The 15,687-nt window shown below is 56.0% G+C and overlaps 11 protein-coding genes across 15 annotated transcripts; 5 read left to right on the top strand and 6 right to left on the bottom strand.

Moving 5' to 3' along the window:
* KVP18_004992 (uncharacterized protein) lies at nt 1–1,255 on the bottom strand (the record flags this gene model as incomplete). 2 transcript variants are annotated; one of them, XM_067949256.1, is made up of 1 exon in its annotated part: nt 1–1,255. In XM_067949256.1, a coding segment is annotated over one exon (1,255 nt), but the record flags the coding sequence as incomplete, so codon positions are not given. The 2 variants fall into 2 exon arrangements, with proteins under 2 accessions (XP_067807890.1, XP_067807889.1); XM_067949255.1 differs by having other exon boundaries at nt 9–1,255.
* A 107-nt stretch (nt 1,256–1,362) lies between these two features.
* Nucleotides 1,363–2,427, top strand: KVP18_005267 (uncharacterized protein; the record flags this gene model as incomplete). Its single annotated transcript, XM_067949668.1, has 1 exon — nt 1,363–2,427. One exon carries the CDS (start codon nt 1,363–1,365, stop codon nt 2,425–2,427), a length of 1,065 nt encoding a protein of 354 aa, XP_067807902.1.
* Nucleotides 2,428–2,495: 68 nt separating this feature from the next.
* Nucleotides 2,496–3,560, bottom strand: KVP18_004999 (uncharacterized protein; the record flags this gene model as incomplete). The annotated part of the gene is made up of 1 exon (XM_067949266.1): nt 2,496–3,560. One exon carries the CDS (start codon nt 3,558–3,560, stop codon nt 2,496–2,498), a length of 1,065 nt encoding a protein of 354 aa, XP_067807900.1.
* A 182-nt stretch (nt 3,561–3,742) lies between these two features.
* On the bottom strand, nt 3,743–4,528 carry KVP18_004993 (uncharacterized protein; the record flags this gene model as incomplete). Its single annotated transcript, XM_067949257.1, has 1 exon — nt 3,743–4,528. One exon carries the CDS (start codon nt 4,526–4,528, stop codon nt 3,743–3,745), a length of 786 nt encoding a protein of 261 aa, XP_067807891.1.
* Nucleotides 4,529–4,572: 44 nt separating this feature from the next.
* KVP18_004998 (uncharacterized protein) lies at nt 4,573–7,340 on the bottom strand (the record flags this gene model as incomplete). Of its 2 annotated transcripts, XM_067949265.1 has the most annotated exons (3): nt 4,573–6,489; nt 6,513–7,229; nt 7,281–7,340. In XM_067949265.1, 3 exons carry the CDS (start codon nt 7,338–7,340, stop codon nt 4,573–4,575), a joined length of 2,694 nt encoding a protein of 897 aa, XP_067807899.1. The 2 variants fall into 2 exon arrangements, with proteins under 2 accessions (XP_067807899.1, XP_067807898.1); XM_067949264.1 differs by lacking the exons at nt 6,513–7,229; nt 7,281–7,340 and having other exon boundaries at nt 4,573–5,472.
* An 83-nt stretch (nt 7,341–7,423) lies between these two features.
* KVP18_004995 (uncharacterized protein) lies at nt 7,424–8,674 on the top strand (the record flags this gene model as incomplete). The annotated part of the gene is made up of 1 exon (XM_067949260.1): nt 7,424–8,674. One exon carries the CDS (start codon nt 7,424–7,426, stop codon nt 8,672–8,674), a length of 1,251 nt encoding a protein of 416 aa, XP_067807894.1.
* A 7-nt stretch (nt 8,675–8,681) lies between these two features.
* Nucleotides 8,682–11,834, bottom strand: KVP18_004997 (uncharacterized protein; the record flags this gene model as incomplete). 2 transcript variants are annotated; one of them, XM_067949263.1, is made up of 1 exon in its annotated part: nt 8,682–11,834. In XM_067949263.1, one exon carries the CDS (start codon nt 11,832–11,834, stop codon nt 8,682–8,684), a length of 3,153 nt encoding a protein of 1,050 aa, XP_067807897.1. The 2 variants fall into 2 exon arrangements, with proteins under 2 accessions (XP_067807897.1, XP_067807896.1); XM_067949262.1 differs by having other exon boundaries at nt 8,682–11,498.
* Nucleotides 11,835–11,848: 14 nt separating this feature from the next.
* Nucleotides 11,849–13,129, top strand: KVP18_004996 (uncharacterized protein; the record flags this gene model as incomplete). Its single annotated transcript, XM_067949261.1, has 1 exon — nt 11,849–13,129. The coding sequence occupies one exon, from the start codon at nt 11,849–11,851 to the stop codon at nt 13,127–13,129; it is 1,281 nt and encodes a 426-aa protein (XP_067807895.1).
* A 180-nt stretch (nt 13,130–13,309) lies between these two features.
* Nucleotides 13,310–13,561, top strand: KVP18_005000 (uncharacterized protein; the record flags this gene model as incomplete). The annotated part of the gene is made up of 1 exon (XM_067949267.1): nt 13,310–13,561. The coding sequence occupies one exon, from the start codon at nt 13,310–13,312 to the stop codon at nt 13,559–13,561; it is 252 nt and encodes an 83-aa protein (XP_067807901.1).
* A 10-nt stretch (nt 13,562–13,571) lies between these two features.
* Nucleotides 13,572–15,080, top strand: KVP18_004994 (uncharacterized protein; the record flags this gene model as incomplete). Of its 2 annotated transcripts, XM_067949259.1 has the most annotated exons (2): nt 13,572–14,689; nt 14,748–14,763. In XM_067949259.1, 2 exons carry the CDS (start codon nt 13,572–13,574, stop codon nt 14,761–14,763), a joined length of 1,134 nt encoding a protein of 377 aa, XP_067807893.1. The 2 variants fall into 2 exon arrangements, with proteins under 2 accessions (XP_067807893.1, XP_067807892.1); XM_067949258.1 differs by having other exon boundaries at nt 13,572–15,080.
* On the bottom strand, nt 15,077–15,687 carry KVP18_005268 (uncharacterized protein; the record flags this gene model as incomplete). The annotated part of the gene is made up of 1 exon (XM_067949669.1): nt 15,077–15,687. A coding segment is annotated over one exon (611 nt), but the record flags the coding sequence as incomplete, so codon positions are not given.

Raw genomic sequence — 15,687 nt, 5'->3', positions numbered from 1 at the left:
GTCCTGACCATCGCTGAAGACTGCTGGTCAGGGAGGCGTGCTCGCCAATGACGGTACGAATACGGGACATAATCTCTGGGGTGGTTGTGAGTGTGCGGTAGCACTGACAGACCTCCACGACGACGGGATCTTCACCGAGTGGGTGGGCCCACACGACAGCCACGTTCGATGGAACCTCGAAGGCGATGAACACCGATGCCTCCAGCAAGCGAACCTCCACGGTCCCTCCCTGACAGCCTTCCGGCAGGGTCACCTCCACTGGTAGGTTCCAGTCCACCACTGCACGCGCATCAGCCCACGGGCTGGCTGCGTGTTGTCGATAGAAGCGCACTGAGCGAGCTTCCGGCCGCACATATAGGCCGACTGCTCCTTCCACGGCGGCGCTGATCTCGTGTGCCCAGGCTGTGTCGGGAGAAGTGTAGAAGGTGTCAAGGGCCTCCATCCAGGAGGACCAATCACACAGACAGAACACGCCAACCAAGGCCACCAGAGTGCTCTTGACACCAACGCCCTCAGCGTCGAGCCACGCAAAATGCGCTCTGAGTGTTATAGCGTGGCAGGAGATGATGTGCTGCTTCACTGACTCTCGTCCGGAAGGGGGGTCTGGGGAGGTTTCCAGCGACGGTAGCTGGAGTTGCATGCCTTGCTTCCTAAGATTGCTCATCATTCCAGCAGTTTTCAGGACCAGCTCTCCTTGAGGATTATCGATCCAGAGTTTCGGTATGTTGACCTCGACCAGTTGTAGGTCACTTGACACGAAAAACATCAGATCCGATTCAGGCAGCAACTCCCCTGTGGAGAGGAACATGCAGAGATGTTGACGCCACATGCGCCATAGGAGACCTTCTACTACCCCGGCAACCGATGGGAGGTAGTGCCTAACACAGTCCAGCAAGCAGTCGAATCCGTCGCCGCCTTGCAGGCGGTCCGTAAACCGCAATGCCTCGTCGATTCTCACGTGGTGTAGATATACCGACCCATACAGATCCGCCAGCGACCATCCGTGGCCCTGCCGCAGACATGCGGCGTCCAGATACTTATCCAGCTCCTGCAGGACGGCTTCTTGGTAATCCCTAACGACCTTAAGGACGCTGCGACGCACTACTCGGGGCACCCTGGCCTTGTCGGTCCAGATCTGCAACCGGCGAGCCCGAGCAGCGAAGTCCTGTAGCGTTCGCCAGTGCGGATGGAGCTGCTCTCTCGAGTCTGATGGACATGAGAGCATCAGTTGCGAAAAGGCTTCCATCATCGTCATGCACGTATCTCCTAAATCAAGCAATTCAAATCAAATGTGCGGAAACTCCGGATGAGGCTCTGCCTAATGTCGCAGCAGACATTCCATTAATACGCATTTTGCAGGGCATGCGGCCAATATACATCCCAGGGCACAAGCGTGGTGTCACCTGCGTCACCTTCAACCAAGACGGCGACCTTCTGTTCACTAGTGGACAAGACGGCATCATTCAGGCCTTCAAATCTAACAGCGGTGCGAGGCTGGGCACCTACCACATCCGCGCTCGCGGAGCGTTGGTGAGTCCTTCAGTGACTCAGCTGGACGTTACTTACGACTCCTCGAGGCTGCTCGCAATCTCCGCTGACTACTCTGCTTACGTTTTCGACGTTGAGACGGGCGAGATGCTTTCCAAGGTGGAAGAGACCGGTGCCGGTATGTCCGGCGAGTGGTGCCGACACCCACAGCAGAATCGGTTCATGATGGCAGTACATGCGTTCATGGACGCTCCTCACAACATTAAGGTCTACGATTGGGATGTAGATACCGCGCAGTACGTCAAGACCTTGGAGCTTCCGGGGTTCGCCAGTCGAGTTACAAGGTGTGCGTGGGGCCCTTTTGATGAGTACATCATATCGGCCCACGAGGATGGGTTCCTGCGTCTCTGGGATGCCAAGACGCTTGTCATGGTGAAGGAAGTCTCCGCCCACGACAAGGAAATTCGAAGCCTCGCGTTTAACCGCAGCAGGACACTCATGGTCAGTTGCTCCCCAGATCAGAAGGCGCATCTCTGGAGCTTGCCTGACCTGGAGAAAGTACGAACGTACTCAGCCGACCGACCACTGAATGGGGCGTCAGTCTCTCCACTTTTGCATGAAATGGACATTGCGAAGATCATGTGTCCCCTTTTCGACAATCTGGAAGGTGAGGAGCTTGAATCGGCCATGGTCATCAAGCCCCACCTCCTTTTGGGCGGTGGGCAAGAACGAGACCAGGTCACTACATCCGCGGAGGAAGGCAAGTTCGAAGGCATGCTGTGGCACATCAACCACGCCAAATGTCTGGGGCAGATGGGAGGACATTTCGGCCCGATCAATACACTGTGCTTCATGCCTGACGGCCGGGGATATGCCAGCGGCGGAGAGGAAGGCTACGTTCGTATTTATCATTTCGACGAGCAGTACGAAGCCCTGTAAGTGTTCGTGATGTCGCAACTCGTGAGCTTTAGGAGTATTAAAGAGAAAACGATGTGATTAACGAAGTCTTAAGCGCATGCGCCGTAGGGCTGGTCGCCGATATTCGAGGAGGAGAAGCAGGTGGAAGGCTCATATTCGGAGAAGTAGGAATCGGAAAAGTCATCTGTTGACTTAGTCACGGTGTCTACGGAGCTGTAGGACTCCAAAGTACCTCCATGACTGCAGGACTCCAAAGTACCTCCATGACTGCAGGACTCCAGTGTAAAGGACTCAGAAGTGAAGGACTCCGAAACGGATGGGCAGCGTACCGCTGGAGGTGGCGTGCCGCGTGAGACCACAGGCAGTCTCTTGGGCTGTCTGGCTTGGTGATGGAAGGCCCGAGCACGGTCCAACTCGTTTGTCGTGACGTCAAATGCGCCAGTTCCGCTAGAATCGAGTAGGATTTGTGCCACGTGAAGGCGATCGTCAGACGATACCACTAGAAAAGGTTTGGGGTCCAGTTCGAAATGCGTATGCGCGACATCCTTTTGGACGTGTCTGCGGACATGTGACGGCACAGAGATTGCGTCGACATAGCGGCCTCGAAGCCCCTTGGTCTCGGGCCAGGAAATCAGGTGTGGCCTGCGGATATCACAAAGCTTGGGTCCTGTAAAAAACTTTTCTACCAATGTCCACGTTGTGGAGTCAGGGCCTCGAGCCTCGCTCAAATCCTCAGATGCTTGGAAGGTCTCCAACGACCAGGGATTTTGTAGCGACCTCACTTTTGATTTGCTCCAGAGTACCCGTTGTTTACGGTAGACATATCCGTCTCGGGTAACCGGGTCCATCAGAAGTAACTGCTCCTCGTTCAGCTTGAGCAGGTCGCGTTGCGGCGTTTCCGGTCCTGACAGAATAGCGATAACGTGCTCGACGCCTGGGAATCCCTCAGCAAAGCTAGGAAATCGGCTGGACGCCATGAAAGCAAACTGGGCGCCCTCTACGGGTTCCACGAGGGCCGGATGAGACAGCGAGACTTGGAAATCCCGGTCTAATGCGTGATGAAACTCCGCAGGAACCCAGCGGTTGTTTTCGATGGTTTCAACTGGTCGAACTCCGAACATACTGCCATAGAGCGGGTCGACCACGATTTCCATCGCGGTACGGTTAATTCGAAAACTTCCCGCGTGACGTGGAAAGGCCTGTGGTTGTTCCAGGTCGACCGCAGGGCTGACTAAGGCCACTGGCATTTTGTAGTGAGCAGGCAGTACAGCGCGGGTTAAGGCCTCATTTCTAGGGACCTCTGGGTGCGAAGCGCAACGAGACATAAATGGTGTTTTCACTCGACTTCCAGCTTAGAGTCAAAGTTCGCTACGAATCCCGTCAGCATGCTCTTGGAGAGCTCCTTCCAATGGACAAAAGTTTCGTGAAACTTATCCCGAAACTCATCTATCTGGTCATCGAATCTTGCGCCGAGAGGACGATCCGTCAGTGTCATCTTCACCACGCGGTCCTTCGCGCTGTCGCGGAGCTTCACGACATCCTTCTTGGCTTTGATCTGCTGCGCTTTCATCGCGCCGATGTTTAGCTCCTTAGGAGGCACTCCTCGAGAAAGGGATCTATAGACGTAGTCCTCATAGTTCTGCAATATCCGCACTATGATGTCGGTGGTAGAAATACCCTCGGTTCGCTGCGTGGCCTTGAACTTGCCAATCTTCTTCACCCAGCTATAAACGTCGTTAGCTTCTGCAGCCGCCTTCGCCGCCTCCTCATCGTCTCCAACTGCGTCGCCCTGCGCACCTTGAGTGTAAGGGATATCGTCATGGGCCACGAAGTCTATGCGATGCTCCTCAAGGAACTTGGGAGTAAGCGTCCAAGGGCAAGGACACAGCACCTCATCTACCCAACGGATGTGGCGAAGAGTTTCCGCACGCTCGTCCTCGGTTTGAACGGTTTGACCCTTGTAACGGTGGGTCTCCTCATCTGAGGCGACTCCCACAATCAAATATACATGTGGGTACATAAGCTTGCACTGTTCCAGCTGCCGCATATGACCGGCGTGTAGAAGGTCGTACACGCCGTCAGCGTAGATACGTACCGGCTCGCTTGCATCAGAAGGTTTCATCTTTATAGCGCAATTCCAAGTTTTCGACTCAGTTGTCGACGCAATCATGATATCTCACAGGAAAAACTCCATTCCAATTCAAACTCTAGACGCCATTCCTTCGTCAGTCGCACAGATCTCTCTTGTGGGATCATATGATCTCGTTTGAAGCGCAGAAGCCACTCTCTTCTAAATGCCGCTTCGAGATCATCAGTCAGCTCAGCCTTGGTGGCAGGCCTCACATCGAAGAATGTGACCAGGCCAGAAGCTCTGAGGCCCTGGCCCTGCGTAGGCATCGACCGTCCTGACCTCTGCCACTTCTCACCGTATATATGCACAAAGTCCGTGCCCCACTCGATTGCGCAGTCGAGGTCCATAGCACGCAAGTCCACGGGTTGAGTCCATCGGATTTCGCCAACTGCTGGACGGCGGATAGTGAAATCCTTCACCGCCGCAAGCTGACGATCAGACATTTCACGCAAAGCCTGCCAAGAAGGCTCCACCTCCATAACGGTTGGGTCTCCCCTTGGAGGACGAGAGGACGCCTCTTCGTGCGTATCTGCGCTGACAGTCACGGGGCCCACTGCCACGCTAACGGCGGGTGGGGAGACACCCTTGTTTGCGGTGACATACTTCATGAGGAAATCCTTACGTAGTTTGGCTGAGTGTGCTGTAGGCGTCGACCGTGGACTTTGGGAGTCATCAATGGGCTCAGACGGCCTGTGAAACGACAGACTGGACCGGGCACGACTCCCAGTAGTATTGGTATAGGGGTCTCGCGCTCGTGCACTGCACACCTTGGCATGAATCTCATCTGTAGACCACCCTAGTTCATTGGTAGTACGGCGACCGTCAATCATCCTTCGCGGTGGGCTGCAGTTCAGGTGCTCAGACGCCCGGTCGAGCTGACTGTTAGCGTGTCGGCGCAGGTCCTTGTACTCCTTGGGGATGGCGTCTGCGTTCATGTTGGGGACCCAGTGGTTTGATGACTGGGCCAAAAATCCAACCAGACGGGCTATGCCGTGGGGATCAACAGCACCGTTGGACTGGGGCTGGATACCCTGTCCAAATTGATTGGCCGATGACGATTGGTTGGAGCCAAAGAGGCCTCCCTGGCCTCCCTGACCAAAAGACGAGAAAAGGCTTGATGACGAGCTGGGCATTCCGAATAATGAGGAAGCGGAAGTCTGCTGGTTTCCGAACAGCCCAAGACCAGTTGAGGGCTGCGTTCCGAAGAGACTCGACGTCGACGAACTCGACTGGCCGAAGCCGCCGAACATAGACTTGCTAGACTGTCCAAAGAGGCCACCGCTAGCGGTTTGAGTGAAACCTCCGAAGAGGCTGTTCGACGAAGGCTTCTGGCCAAACAGACTCCCTCCGAACGAGCTACTTGACGTCTGTCCGAAGAGGCCACCGCCAAAGGACGTAGACGACGAGGCTTGCTGCCCACCAAGGCCGGCAGTGAACCCGCCGAAGCTGTTGGAGGATGACGGTTGGCCGAAGAGGCTCGATGACGACGTGGCCTGGTTGCCGAACAGCCCGCCCGCCTGTTGGCTAGGCTGCTGACCGAATAGGAAGGCCGACGACGAGCTCTGCTGCTGTCCGAAAAGCCCAGGCGAGCTGCTCTGGCCCCAGCCACCTCCCAGCCCACCAAAGGCTGGAGCTTGGGAGGAAGACTGACCGAAGCCTCCGAAGAAGGAGTTCTGCGGAGCACTTGTCTGAGCGAAACCGCCCCCAAAGATACCGGAGGGCTGTGACTGCCCGAACCCGCTCGAGGGCTGTTGCTGCCCGAACATGCCAAACCCCGACGGCGAAGTCTGCTGCTGGCCAAACCCGCCGCCAAAGCCACCGAATCCCCCGGTAGAGGACTGGTTGAAGCTGGCAGACGGTCCTACCGAGCCACGGCCAGTATCCCTAGGGCCACGACCCTGCTGGTAGTCCTCCACACGTAACTCCTCTAGGGCTTTGCCATTGTTCTTCACCTCCGTGATACAGAAGCACTGACCTGAGCCCACGCGGTGTCCTTGTGCAGGCAATACAACGTCCAGAGTCCCTGTGCACCTGTCTTTCTTGGCCCCCCAACCGCCTGTAGTCGTTGTAGTCCCCCAGCCAGTACCACCAAAACCTCCAGATTGCTGACCCCAGTTCGAGCCACTCTGCCCCCAACCTGAAGCGGCCTGGCTACCGAAGCCCCCACCCGTGAATCCACCGGCTTGGGGCTGGCCACCGAAGCCTCCAAATTGCTGCCCGAATCCTCCTTGAGATTGCCCAAATCCTCCTTGAGATTGGCCGAATCCTCCTTGAGATTGGCCGAATCCTCCTTGAGATTGGCCAAATCCTCCTTGAGCCTGGCCAAAGCCAGATTGCCCGAATCCACCTTGCGCTTGACCGAAGCCAGATTGCCCAAATCCTCCTTGAGATTGACCGAATCCTCCTTGAGATTGACCGAATCCTCCTTGAGATTGACCGAACCCTCCTTGAGATTGACCGAATCCTCCTTGAGATTGGCCAAAGTTATTCTGCCCAAAGCCACCTTGAGATTGGCCGAAAGCAGATGTCTGCCCGAAAAGACTCGTTGAGTTCGCGCCGAAACCGCCACCAAAGCCGCCGAAACCGGCGTTTGATTGCCCAATTCCCCCGAATCCACTCGAGGACTGTCCGAATCCGAACCCTGATTGCCCGAACGCACCTGCCTTTTGGTTTTGGAAGAATCCACCGTGGCCTGCGTGGCCGAAAGACATTACGCGAAATTCAAGGTTTTGACCACCATTACTCCCCACTGCCTCGTGTTTTGAGCACTGCATAGGCAGCGCTTCCGCAGCGATCGGAACATCAGATCAAGTTTTTGAACGGACCAAGCCTCCCACCCCCACAACAAATGACTCAGAAATTAGAATAATTACGTTCGTACCTACAATGACCTACCAACAGCGGAATCAGAGGCTATTGTCCTCTTCCGTCATCGGCGAGGAGTATCTGGGCGACTTCCAGGAGGAACAGATTCGGTACGTTGAAGTGCCTGTGGTGGAAGAAGTTATCCGCCACGTCCCTCGAAAGGAAATTATTGAAGTCGAGAAGCGTATTCCCAAGTACGAAGTGGAGTATGTGGAGAAGATAGTGAACGTCCCTCACGTTCAGATCGTTGACAAGCACGTGGAGGTCCCGCAGGTACAGGAGGTTGTACGACACGTGCCCAAGCGAGAAGTTATTGAGGTGCAGAAGCAGGTTATCAAGCATGTGCCCAAGGTCGAGACGCGGTTCGTTGAGAAGATCGTTGAGGTTCCTGGCGAGGTCATCGAGGTTCCTAAACCGTACTTGGTGGAGCAAAAGGTGATCGTGCCGCGGTATGTCGATAGGGAGGTGCCGACGGTAGTGGCTCAAAAGCTTATCCCCATCGTTTCCGAGTCTGAGACTGATTTCATTGACGTCGAACTCCGCGAGTACAATCCACGTCTAGTTCCAGTCGACTTATTCGTACCACGTCCTGTGAATCGCAGCCTTATCGCGTCGGGGAAGAAGGACACGCACAAAGTGGTCGATGTTCCGCCTGCGCAGTTCAATGCACTCGTCAAGCAGATCAATCCTTCCATACGCGACGACAAGGCACTGGAGGACTTACTGGTCCGCGTGAACGGCCAATACCCCGTTGGTATGGCCGGCGACATAGTCACCCCCCTGGGAGAAGAATGGCGCGAGGGTCACGTTGAGGGCACCCTGCACTACTCCCACGACGCCCCAACTGGACCCCCCGCCACGCACCAATCCGGAATAACTACATCTCCCGCCGCACACGCCAAGCAGTACAGCGCGTACTCGCACTCTAAGTATGGTTCGACCACTGTATCAGGTGGGTTCGCTGGTAGTCCCCAGATATTCACTGGCAGTCCCCAATATCAGACCAGTTCACACTACGCCAACAACATCCCTGGGCTCTCCGTCTCTCCACAGAGCGTTGGTAGCGTCTCGCACTACCAGAAGCACACGAGTCAGCAGCACACGACTCAACAGATGAGCCAACAGATGATGAGCCAACAGATGATGGGCCAACAGATGGGCCAACAGGCCACCTATCAAGGACGATCCCCCACAAGGCAAGGTCCATCAGTTCCCGTGCGGGCCTTCCCGATTAGCGGCGTGGCCGAGTCTCGTTTCGAGGTGGATGAGTGAATCGTTTTCAAACAATTAGCCCTTCAAGCTCCTTCTCGAGATCTGTGTCGGGCATAGACAAGTAGTCCTTCTTATGAGCCGTCAGTAGGTCCAGCAAAGGCTCTTTCCCCTGCTGTCGCTTCCGTTGCCGAGCGATAGCCTGTGCCAACCTCTTGGACCTGATCACAGCTACGACTGTGGGGTCATTTGGGGTGATGCGACTAGCCCAGAGCTCCGGTATTCGCATCTGCACTCGCGGAACTGGACGCCCAAATCTCTCGCGGATTAACGCGAGAGATATCTCGCAGTCCTGTCTCCAGCGGGGGCTGGCGGTTAGGCTGGTGTTCAGCAGGCTAAGGACCGCTGGGTAGTCTGGCTCGGCCCACTGGAAGGGCGACGTGGCCGTGTTGACTGGCGCGTTGGAAAACGCGTCCAGTACAGCAGTCGAGGGGAACTCCTCAGGAAAGGACCACTGGTAGCGATACCCCACGTGGGTCGTCTTGAAACGGCGCCGAATCTCGCTATCTCCGTCGAGAATGCCAGGATCAGTTGGCCTCGCTAGGTCTGACGCCCATTGACGCAGTTCGAACATGTCCTCGAAGGTAGGCCAGGCGTCAATGATTTCCAGTGCGTTGACAATCCCTACCCCTCGAACACCTGTAGTGTAATCACAGCCCAATAGCATAGCCAGCATGCGTAACTGGTCTAAGTCTAGTCCCAGTGTACGCTGCACAGCGTTCAGTGAGTGAGCTTCCACGCTGCGAGTGTTCTCGAAGAAGTTTTTGAACACTTCCTTGCCTCCGAATAAAAGTGCGTCGGAATCGTCGCTAATGATGGCGTGACATTGGCCTGTGGCAGTCAGATACGCGCACTGCGCCTCGGCCTCACCGGGAGCATCGATGAACGGCATTCCCATCACCCGTAGCAAATCTCGGACCTCCTCATAAATCTCAGGCGTAGGGGTCTCGGACTGCATTAAATGCTGGCTCAGTGACTGGCGCAGAATTTGCTCTTCTTCAGCCAATTCGCACTCTTCAAGCAAGCTGTCTGGGTCCCGACTATCGGCTTGTGGGGCCTCCCTGAGGAAGATGGGAAGGTCCTCTGAGCATGCTTTCACAGATGTTTCTGTGTCAGCAGTTGGTTGTGTTCTGGACATCTCCATCAGCTTGGACATGGGCAACACGTCAGTACGGCTGCTGGGTGACGCAGCACCGTGTGATAGAGTATCCGCCACAGCAGGGATGGCACCGGAAAACGTAGTCTCCGCCACAGCAGGGATGGCACCGGAAAACGTAGTCTCCGATGCACTAGGGATGACACTGGGTAATATAGTCGACGCTGTATGGATGGTATTGGGTAATGAAGTCTCCAACACAGTAGGGATTGCATTGGGTAATGCAATCTCCGACGCAGTAGCGATGGTATTGGGTAATGCAGTCTCCAACACAGTAGGGATGCTACCGGAGAACGTAGTCTCCGACGCAGTAGAGATGTCATTGGGTAATGCAGTCTCCAACACAGTAGGGATGGTACCGGAGAACGTAGTCTCCGACGCAGTAGAGATGTCATTGGGTAATGCAGTCTCCGCAAGGTCTGCTGCCGGGGGTTTGGCCGTCTTCAAGGGGACAGGCCGGATATGCAGCTTGCCAACCGGTACGTCGGCAGCATCCCACGCCACGCCGACCCAATCGTCTTCCGCCGTCTTTCGCTTCAGTAAAATCTTCTTGTTGGGGTTGAATGGCCGCGACGCCGCTGGGGTGGCAACATCGGGGATGACTTCTTCAGATCCGCCCGCCAGCAGATCGTCGAGGAGGTCCTCCTGCATCAGCAGCTCAGCATCGCGCTCAGCTTTCTCAGTCGGCGCCGTAGAACGGGCCATGCATACTAGCTCCAGCGGGGTCTTGGACATCTTATCATTGTTGCTGACATGCGTGAAGAACGTCAGTTTCTCCAAAGGCTCCAGAGAGTCGAGTTCACGGACGCGTCGCCGCTTGTCGGTAGGCAGACGTGGCTTCTGGGGGTCAGGAAAGTAAGCCCAGTCCATATCCGTATCCTCTGCAGGTAGAGGCGCCTTCGTTCTGGGGGGATATATTTGAAAAGCCTGCGCGGACACCGAGGGTTGAACCTCGGGACTCTCCACCCAGTCAATGCCTCCTAGCTGTCCGTCGACTTGGCCACTTCGTTCCTGGTGCCGCTTTCGCAGTTCCTGCTCAAGCTCACGACCTAAAACAGTCTTTACTTTGTCGATCTCTTCATTTGCACGAATGTTCCGGACGAATGATTCGATCTGGACATTGCTGAAAACAGACATCGCATCCTTTGCCTTAACGGCTTGTCGTCGGGCGTCTGCCATCCACAGGTCGCGCAGGTGAACCAGCACTTTGTACTGCTGTCTAGGGTCAAGGCCATCGAAGACAGCAGGGTCTACCTCAGTGTCCAGCGGCAGCTGAATTGTGCGGCTCTCTCCGTCCACCTCCACTACGTACTCCTTGAACTCGGATGCAGGTCGCAGTGCCCGCTTCTTCACATCCTGGTCAGAGTCGGAGTCGTCGAATAGGTCTAGCCGCCCTTCCGGCACCTCCAGCGGTACGTCAGCAATCTCGTCCACAGCGCGAACCTTCGATGAGAACCCTCGGAATTCCTGAGGGATGCTATTGTAGTATTCAGCCCGCCTCTGTCTCCTACTCTCCGCGTTGAACAAGGCCTCCGCCTCGTTGCCGTCCACTTGCTCGGGCACGCTCGATGCTCTGGCCAAAGATCGTGGCGCCTGGTCTTCCGAGCTTTCGGGAAGCAATCCATCTGCAGTTCCACCGCGTTGCTGTTGTAGCACGCGTCGTTTCAGCATGGTCCTCAGAAGCTTCTCCGCCACCAGGGTGGTCTTGGCCGTGGACTCTTCCCGCAGCGCTCGACGACGGGCCAGGGTTCTTTTCTTGAGGTCGGGAGGAGGGCCATCAAAGACGAACACGGGCCGTACGTCGAAGTAAAGTAGTCTAGCAATGCGTGTGAAAAAGCCATAGAGATGACCTCCGGGTATCTGTACGCCTTCCGGGGTTCGCAGCGCTCGAAGAAGCCGGTAGACCCAGATAGAAACATCAACGGCGATTTTCCGGCCTTCCAGGAAGTGTGGTTGAACGCGGCGAGCGGCTGGGGCAACGAGGTTCCACAACCCTTGAACGCCCATGAATTAAGAATTTGATGGTGGCTGATACGGTCACCGCGGCCGTCCTACGCCAATGGGCAGACCTAACACCTGCTGGCAAACCACAGGGGGACCAGTGGACGGTGTTGGCGGGGTTCTGCCTGGAGTCCGATGCTGGCGTAAAGGTTTTGTCCCTCGCTACTGGCGTGCGGGCCTCAGGACATGAAGACGTGTTGCCTCATTGGGAGGATGGTCGTCTGGTTCATGGCGGACATCTGGTCGTGGTGGACTGTCATGCAGAGATCTTGGCCCGCAGAGCATTGAACCGCCTGGTTCTGCTCGAAATTCTTGCGCTGCTGCGCCAACCTCAATCCTCCACAGTTCTCGTGGCCCTTGAGGATGGCCGACTTGTATTCAGACCTGCGGGGAAGCTACATCTCTACGTCTCCTACCCCCCCTGCGGAGATGCACACATCTGCGCCGTCTCCGGCGCAGAAAGATCACTGGGGCCCTCCAAGCGCGCCCGTCTCCAACACGTGACAGCGCGCGTGAACCTCACTGGAGCCAAGCCGTTGATACCGGGGTCTGACTCGCGTGAGGTGGGTGGGGACTTCCACGCCGTGGAGGTGCTACGGTCGAAGTCTGTGCGGTCTGACGTGCCTGCGCGCCGTAGGCCCGTATCCGTGTCCTGCTCGGACAAGCTTATGCGTTGGTTGCACCTGGGGCTGCAAACGAAAGCTGCTGGAGGGCTCGTCAGCGGTGCACTGAAACTTCATTCTTTGGTCATCGGTGGCGACGTGTTCGACGTTACACGACTACACCGTACGTTTATAGAACGCTGCCGAGAGCGCACGCAACTGGAGACTTCCGGAGTGATCCATCACACAAGCTTGGCCTTCGAGCACGCAAGAGAATCCGTCACTGCGGAGACCCGAAAGCGAAAACTGAACCCCCCCACCTCTGGAGTCAGCGTCGTGTGGCTCGCTTCGCCTGCTGGTGGAACCAAAGAGGTCCTGGCGGGTGGCTACCTGGCCGGCTGCAGCAAAGTCAAGCTCAACGGCTACCGATTCGTGTCTGCTCTGTCCAAGAAAGCGATGGCATCTCTGTTGTTTTTGTGTTTAAAAGAGTGTGGACAGCTCGACGACCCCAACATGACCTACAAAGATGCCAAGAATCGCGGAAGAACGAAGCGCCACGAGGCATTTGAAGCTGGGTTCCCCGAGTGGACGCCCAAAAGCGCGCTGAACCACCACTGGGCGGCTATGGAAGTGGAGGTTGATGCATTCGTGCCAGAGCCCACCGAAGAAGCTGCCGTTTTGTCTCGCAAATCTCGGTAATGAACCGAAGATGTCAAAACAAATAGGAAATGAACTGTAGACTGTGTGTTTGGCTTCGTTGTTGATAGGCGGTCACCGCCTCTCTCTCAACGAAGCCTACAATGTGCTGCAATGTCGTGGGGCGAGAGTCCCTTATCTCCGCAGCTATACATGTTGTTGACCTTAATTGTAGTTTTGTCAATGCAGCACTCTAATGCCAGCGACCGGTATAATATCCACGCGCAACTGGAGCACCTTCAATCGAAGTACACTGGCACTGGACATTCAGACACAACGCGCTCTGAGTGGCTGACAAACATCGCCCGCGATACGCTGGCCAACCACGTGCAACACGCCGACCGCCTGCTGTACCTGGCTTGCGCGGAGAACATTTCTGTCGGTCGTATGCGGTTTCGGATCCTCAACTCCATGGCTCGCCCCACGCCTCAATAGTGATTTTTGTATGGCGGTGTTTTTGATAATCGACATGCTAACAAAGTGGTGGTATCTAGGGTTTTTGGCGCTTGTGCCAGCGGTTATGTGGAGGCTTTGGTATCCGGCAGAGAAGATCGTCGTCGTCGGCGGGGGGTTGGCTGGCCTAGTGGCCTGTGTGGAGTTGGTTAGTCGAGGCCATCAGGTGCACCTTCTCGAGAAGGAACCTTTCCCAGGGGGAAACTCGCGCAAGGCAACCAGTGGTCTGAATGCAGTCCGCAGTATGGACTCTGCGGACAGTCTCACCGCGTTCCAACAAGATATGATGGAGTCTGGGGGGGGACTGTCCCAGGAGGAGTTGGTCCTACGACTGGCTCAGCACTCTGATTCTGCTTTGCGTTTTTTAGAAACCTTCACAGGACTTGAGTTCAATCAGGTGACACAGCTGGGTGGTCACAGCCATCCCCGCACGTACCGACTGCCAACTGACCGCAAGCTAGGCCCTGTGGGGATGGAAGTTGTTTCCCGGCTGCTGAAGTTCCTGAAGGCTTCCCAGCGATTCCACCTGCACACGGGAGCTAAGCTGGTGGATCTAGCAATGGAAGGTGACCGAGTGACCCAGATCTCCGTGGCTCAGGACGCGAACACCCAACGCTGGGCGGTGCAGGCGGTGATTCTGGCCACGGGTGGATTTGGAGCGGACCTAGACCCGAGCGCAGGGCTACTGAAACGCGTGCCCAGCGCGGGCAAAACTCGGTTCACAACCAACGGGGCATTTGCCACTGGTGACAGCCTGAAGATCGCCGAGAAGCGTCACCTCGACATCGTGCAGTTGGACCAGGTCCAACTTCATCCTACTGCATTCGTGGACCCCCACGACCCGGGAGCGCCAATAAAGTTCCTCTGTCCCGAGATGGTCCGTGGGGAAGGCGGGATCCTTCTAGCCATCAACGGCCGTCGGTTCGTTAACGAGTTGGGAACACGTAAACATTTATCTAACGTCATCGCCGACCAGGGGTCGACTTTCAAAGAGTGGGGGTTATCTGAAGAGAATGACCGGGCAGCACTGCTTCTCATAGACCCCCATATGAAGATTCGCATTGGCGAGCAAGCCATTGAGTTCTACAAGAGTCGTGGGTTATTTTCCGAGTGGGATTCGCTGGAGGAGCTCTGTCGGGCTGTTCCTCTGGACTGTGACAATTTGCAGCGCACAGTCCGTATGATCCCGACGGACGATGCACAACTAGGACGACCTGCCCGACCAATCACTGACTGGAGCGGGAAGCTGCTTGGCGCCTATGTTACGCCTGCCGTCCACTACACCATGGGCGGTTTGGCTGTCGACGCGGACTGCCACGTGAAATCTAAATCCCAGGCGGTGCAGAACTTGCTGGCTGCGGGTGAGGTCACTGGAGGGTTGCACGGCGCAAACCGTCTCGCCGGCAACGGCATGCTGGAGAGCGTCGTCAATGGGCGTTTGGCAGCGCAATCCGCAATTAAGGCTCTATGCAAAGAAAGGGTTCAGGAAATAAGCAGTTAGTGATCGATTTGGAAGTACTGCCCCTCCAACTTCTGTTCCTTGTCCTTGATACTCTGGTGCTTATTAATTCTCGGCCTAAAGTTGGTAGGGTCTCTGCGGAAGGTGATATCCAACCCCTTCAAAAACTTGTTCATGCCCGTCAGCAGCGACTCAGGAGACCTTGCAACGCAGTCCACTCCAGGCTGGCCGTCGTAGACGATGACTCTGTCAGCTAAGTAGGTGGCCATGATGAAGTCGTGCTCGACGATGAACGCGGTCTTCTTTGCGTTCAGAATGAACCGCTTGATGACTCGACTGACTACTATACGTTGCTCGGAATCCAGGTAGGCAGACGGCTCATCAATCAAGTACACATCTGCTGGTTTGCCCAGAGCGATGATCAGGGCGACTCTTTGCAGCTCGCCGCCAGAGAGCGTCTGCACACTCAGGTCGAGCAGGCTCTCCACCTGCATCGGCTTGACAACGTCAGATTGGAATTGCGCGTGCATCCACCCCTCCCTGATCTTAGTCAGGAACAGGTCACGCACAGACCCTTCGAACTTCGGCGAAATCGCCTGCGGCTTGTAGCTGACGCTCAGCTGCGGCATTTCCTCCGATGCATTGTCTG

The sequence above is a fragment of a genome (assembly GCF_019968955.1).
Source record: "MAG: Porospora cf. gigantea A chromosome Unknown PgA_NODE_530_length_15687_cov_342.645, whole genome shotgun sequence".
Taxonomy (NCBI): Eukaryota; Apicomplexa; class Conoidasida; order Eugregarinorida; family Porosporidae; genus Porospora; species Porospora cf. gigantea A.
This window is presented reverse-complemented; position numbering and strand designations above follow the sequence as displayed.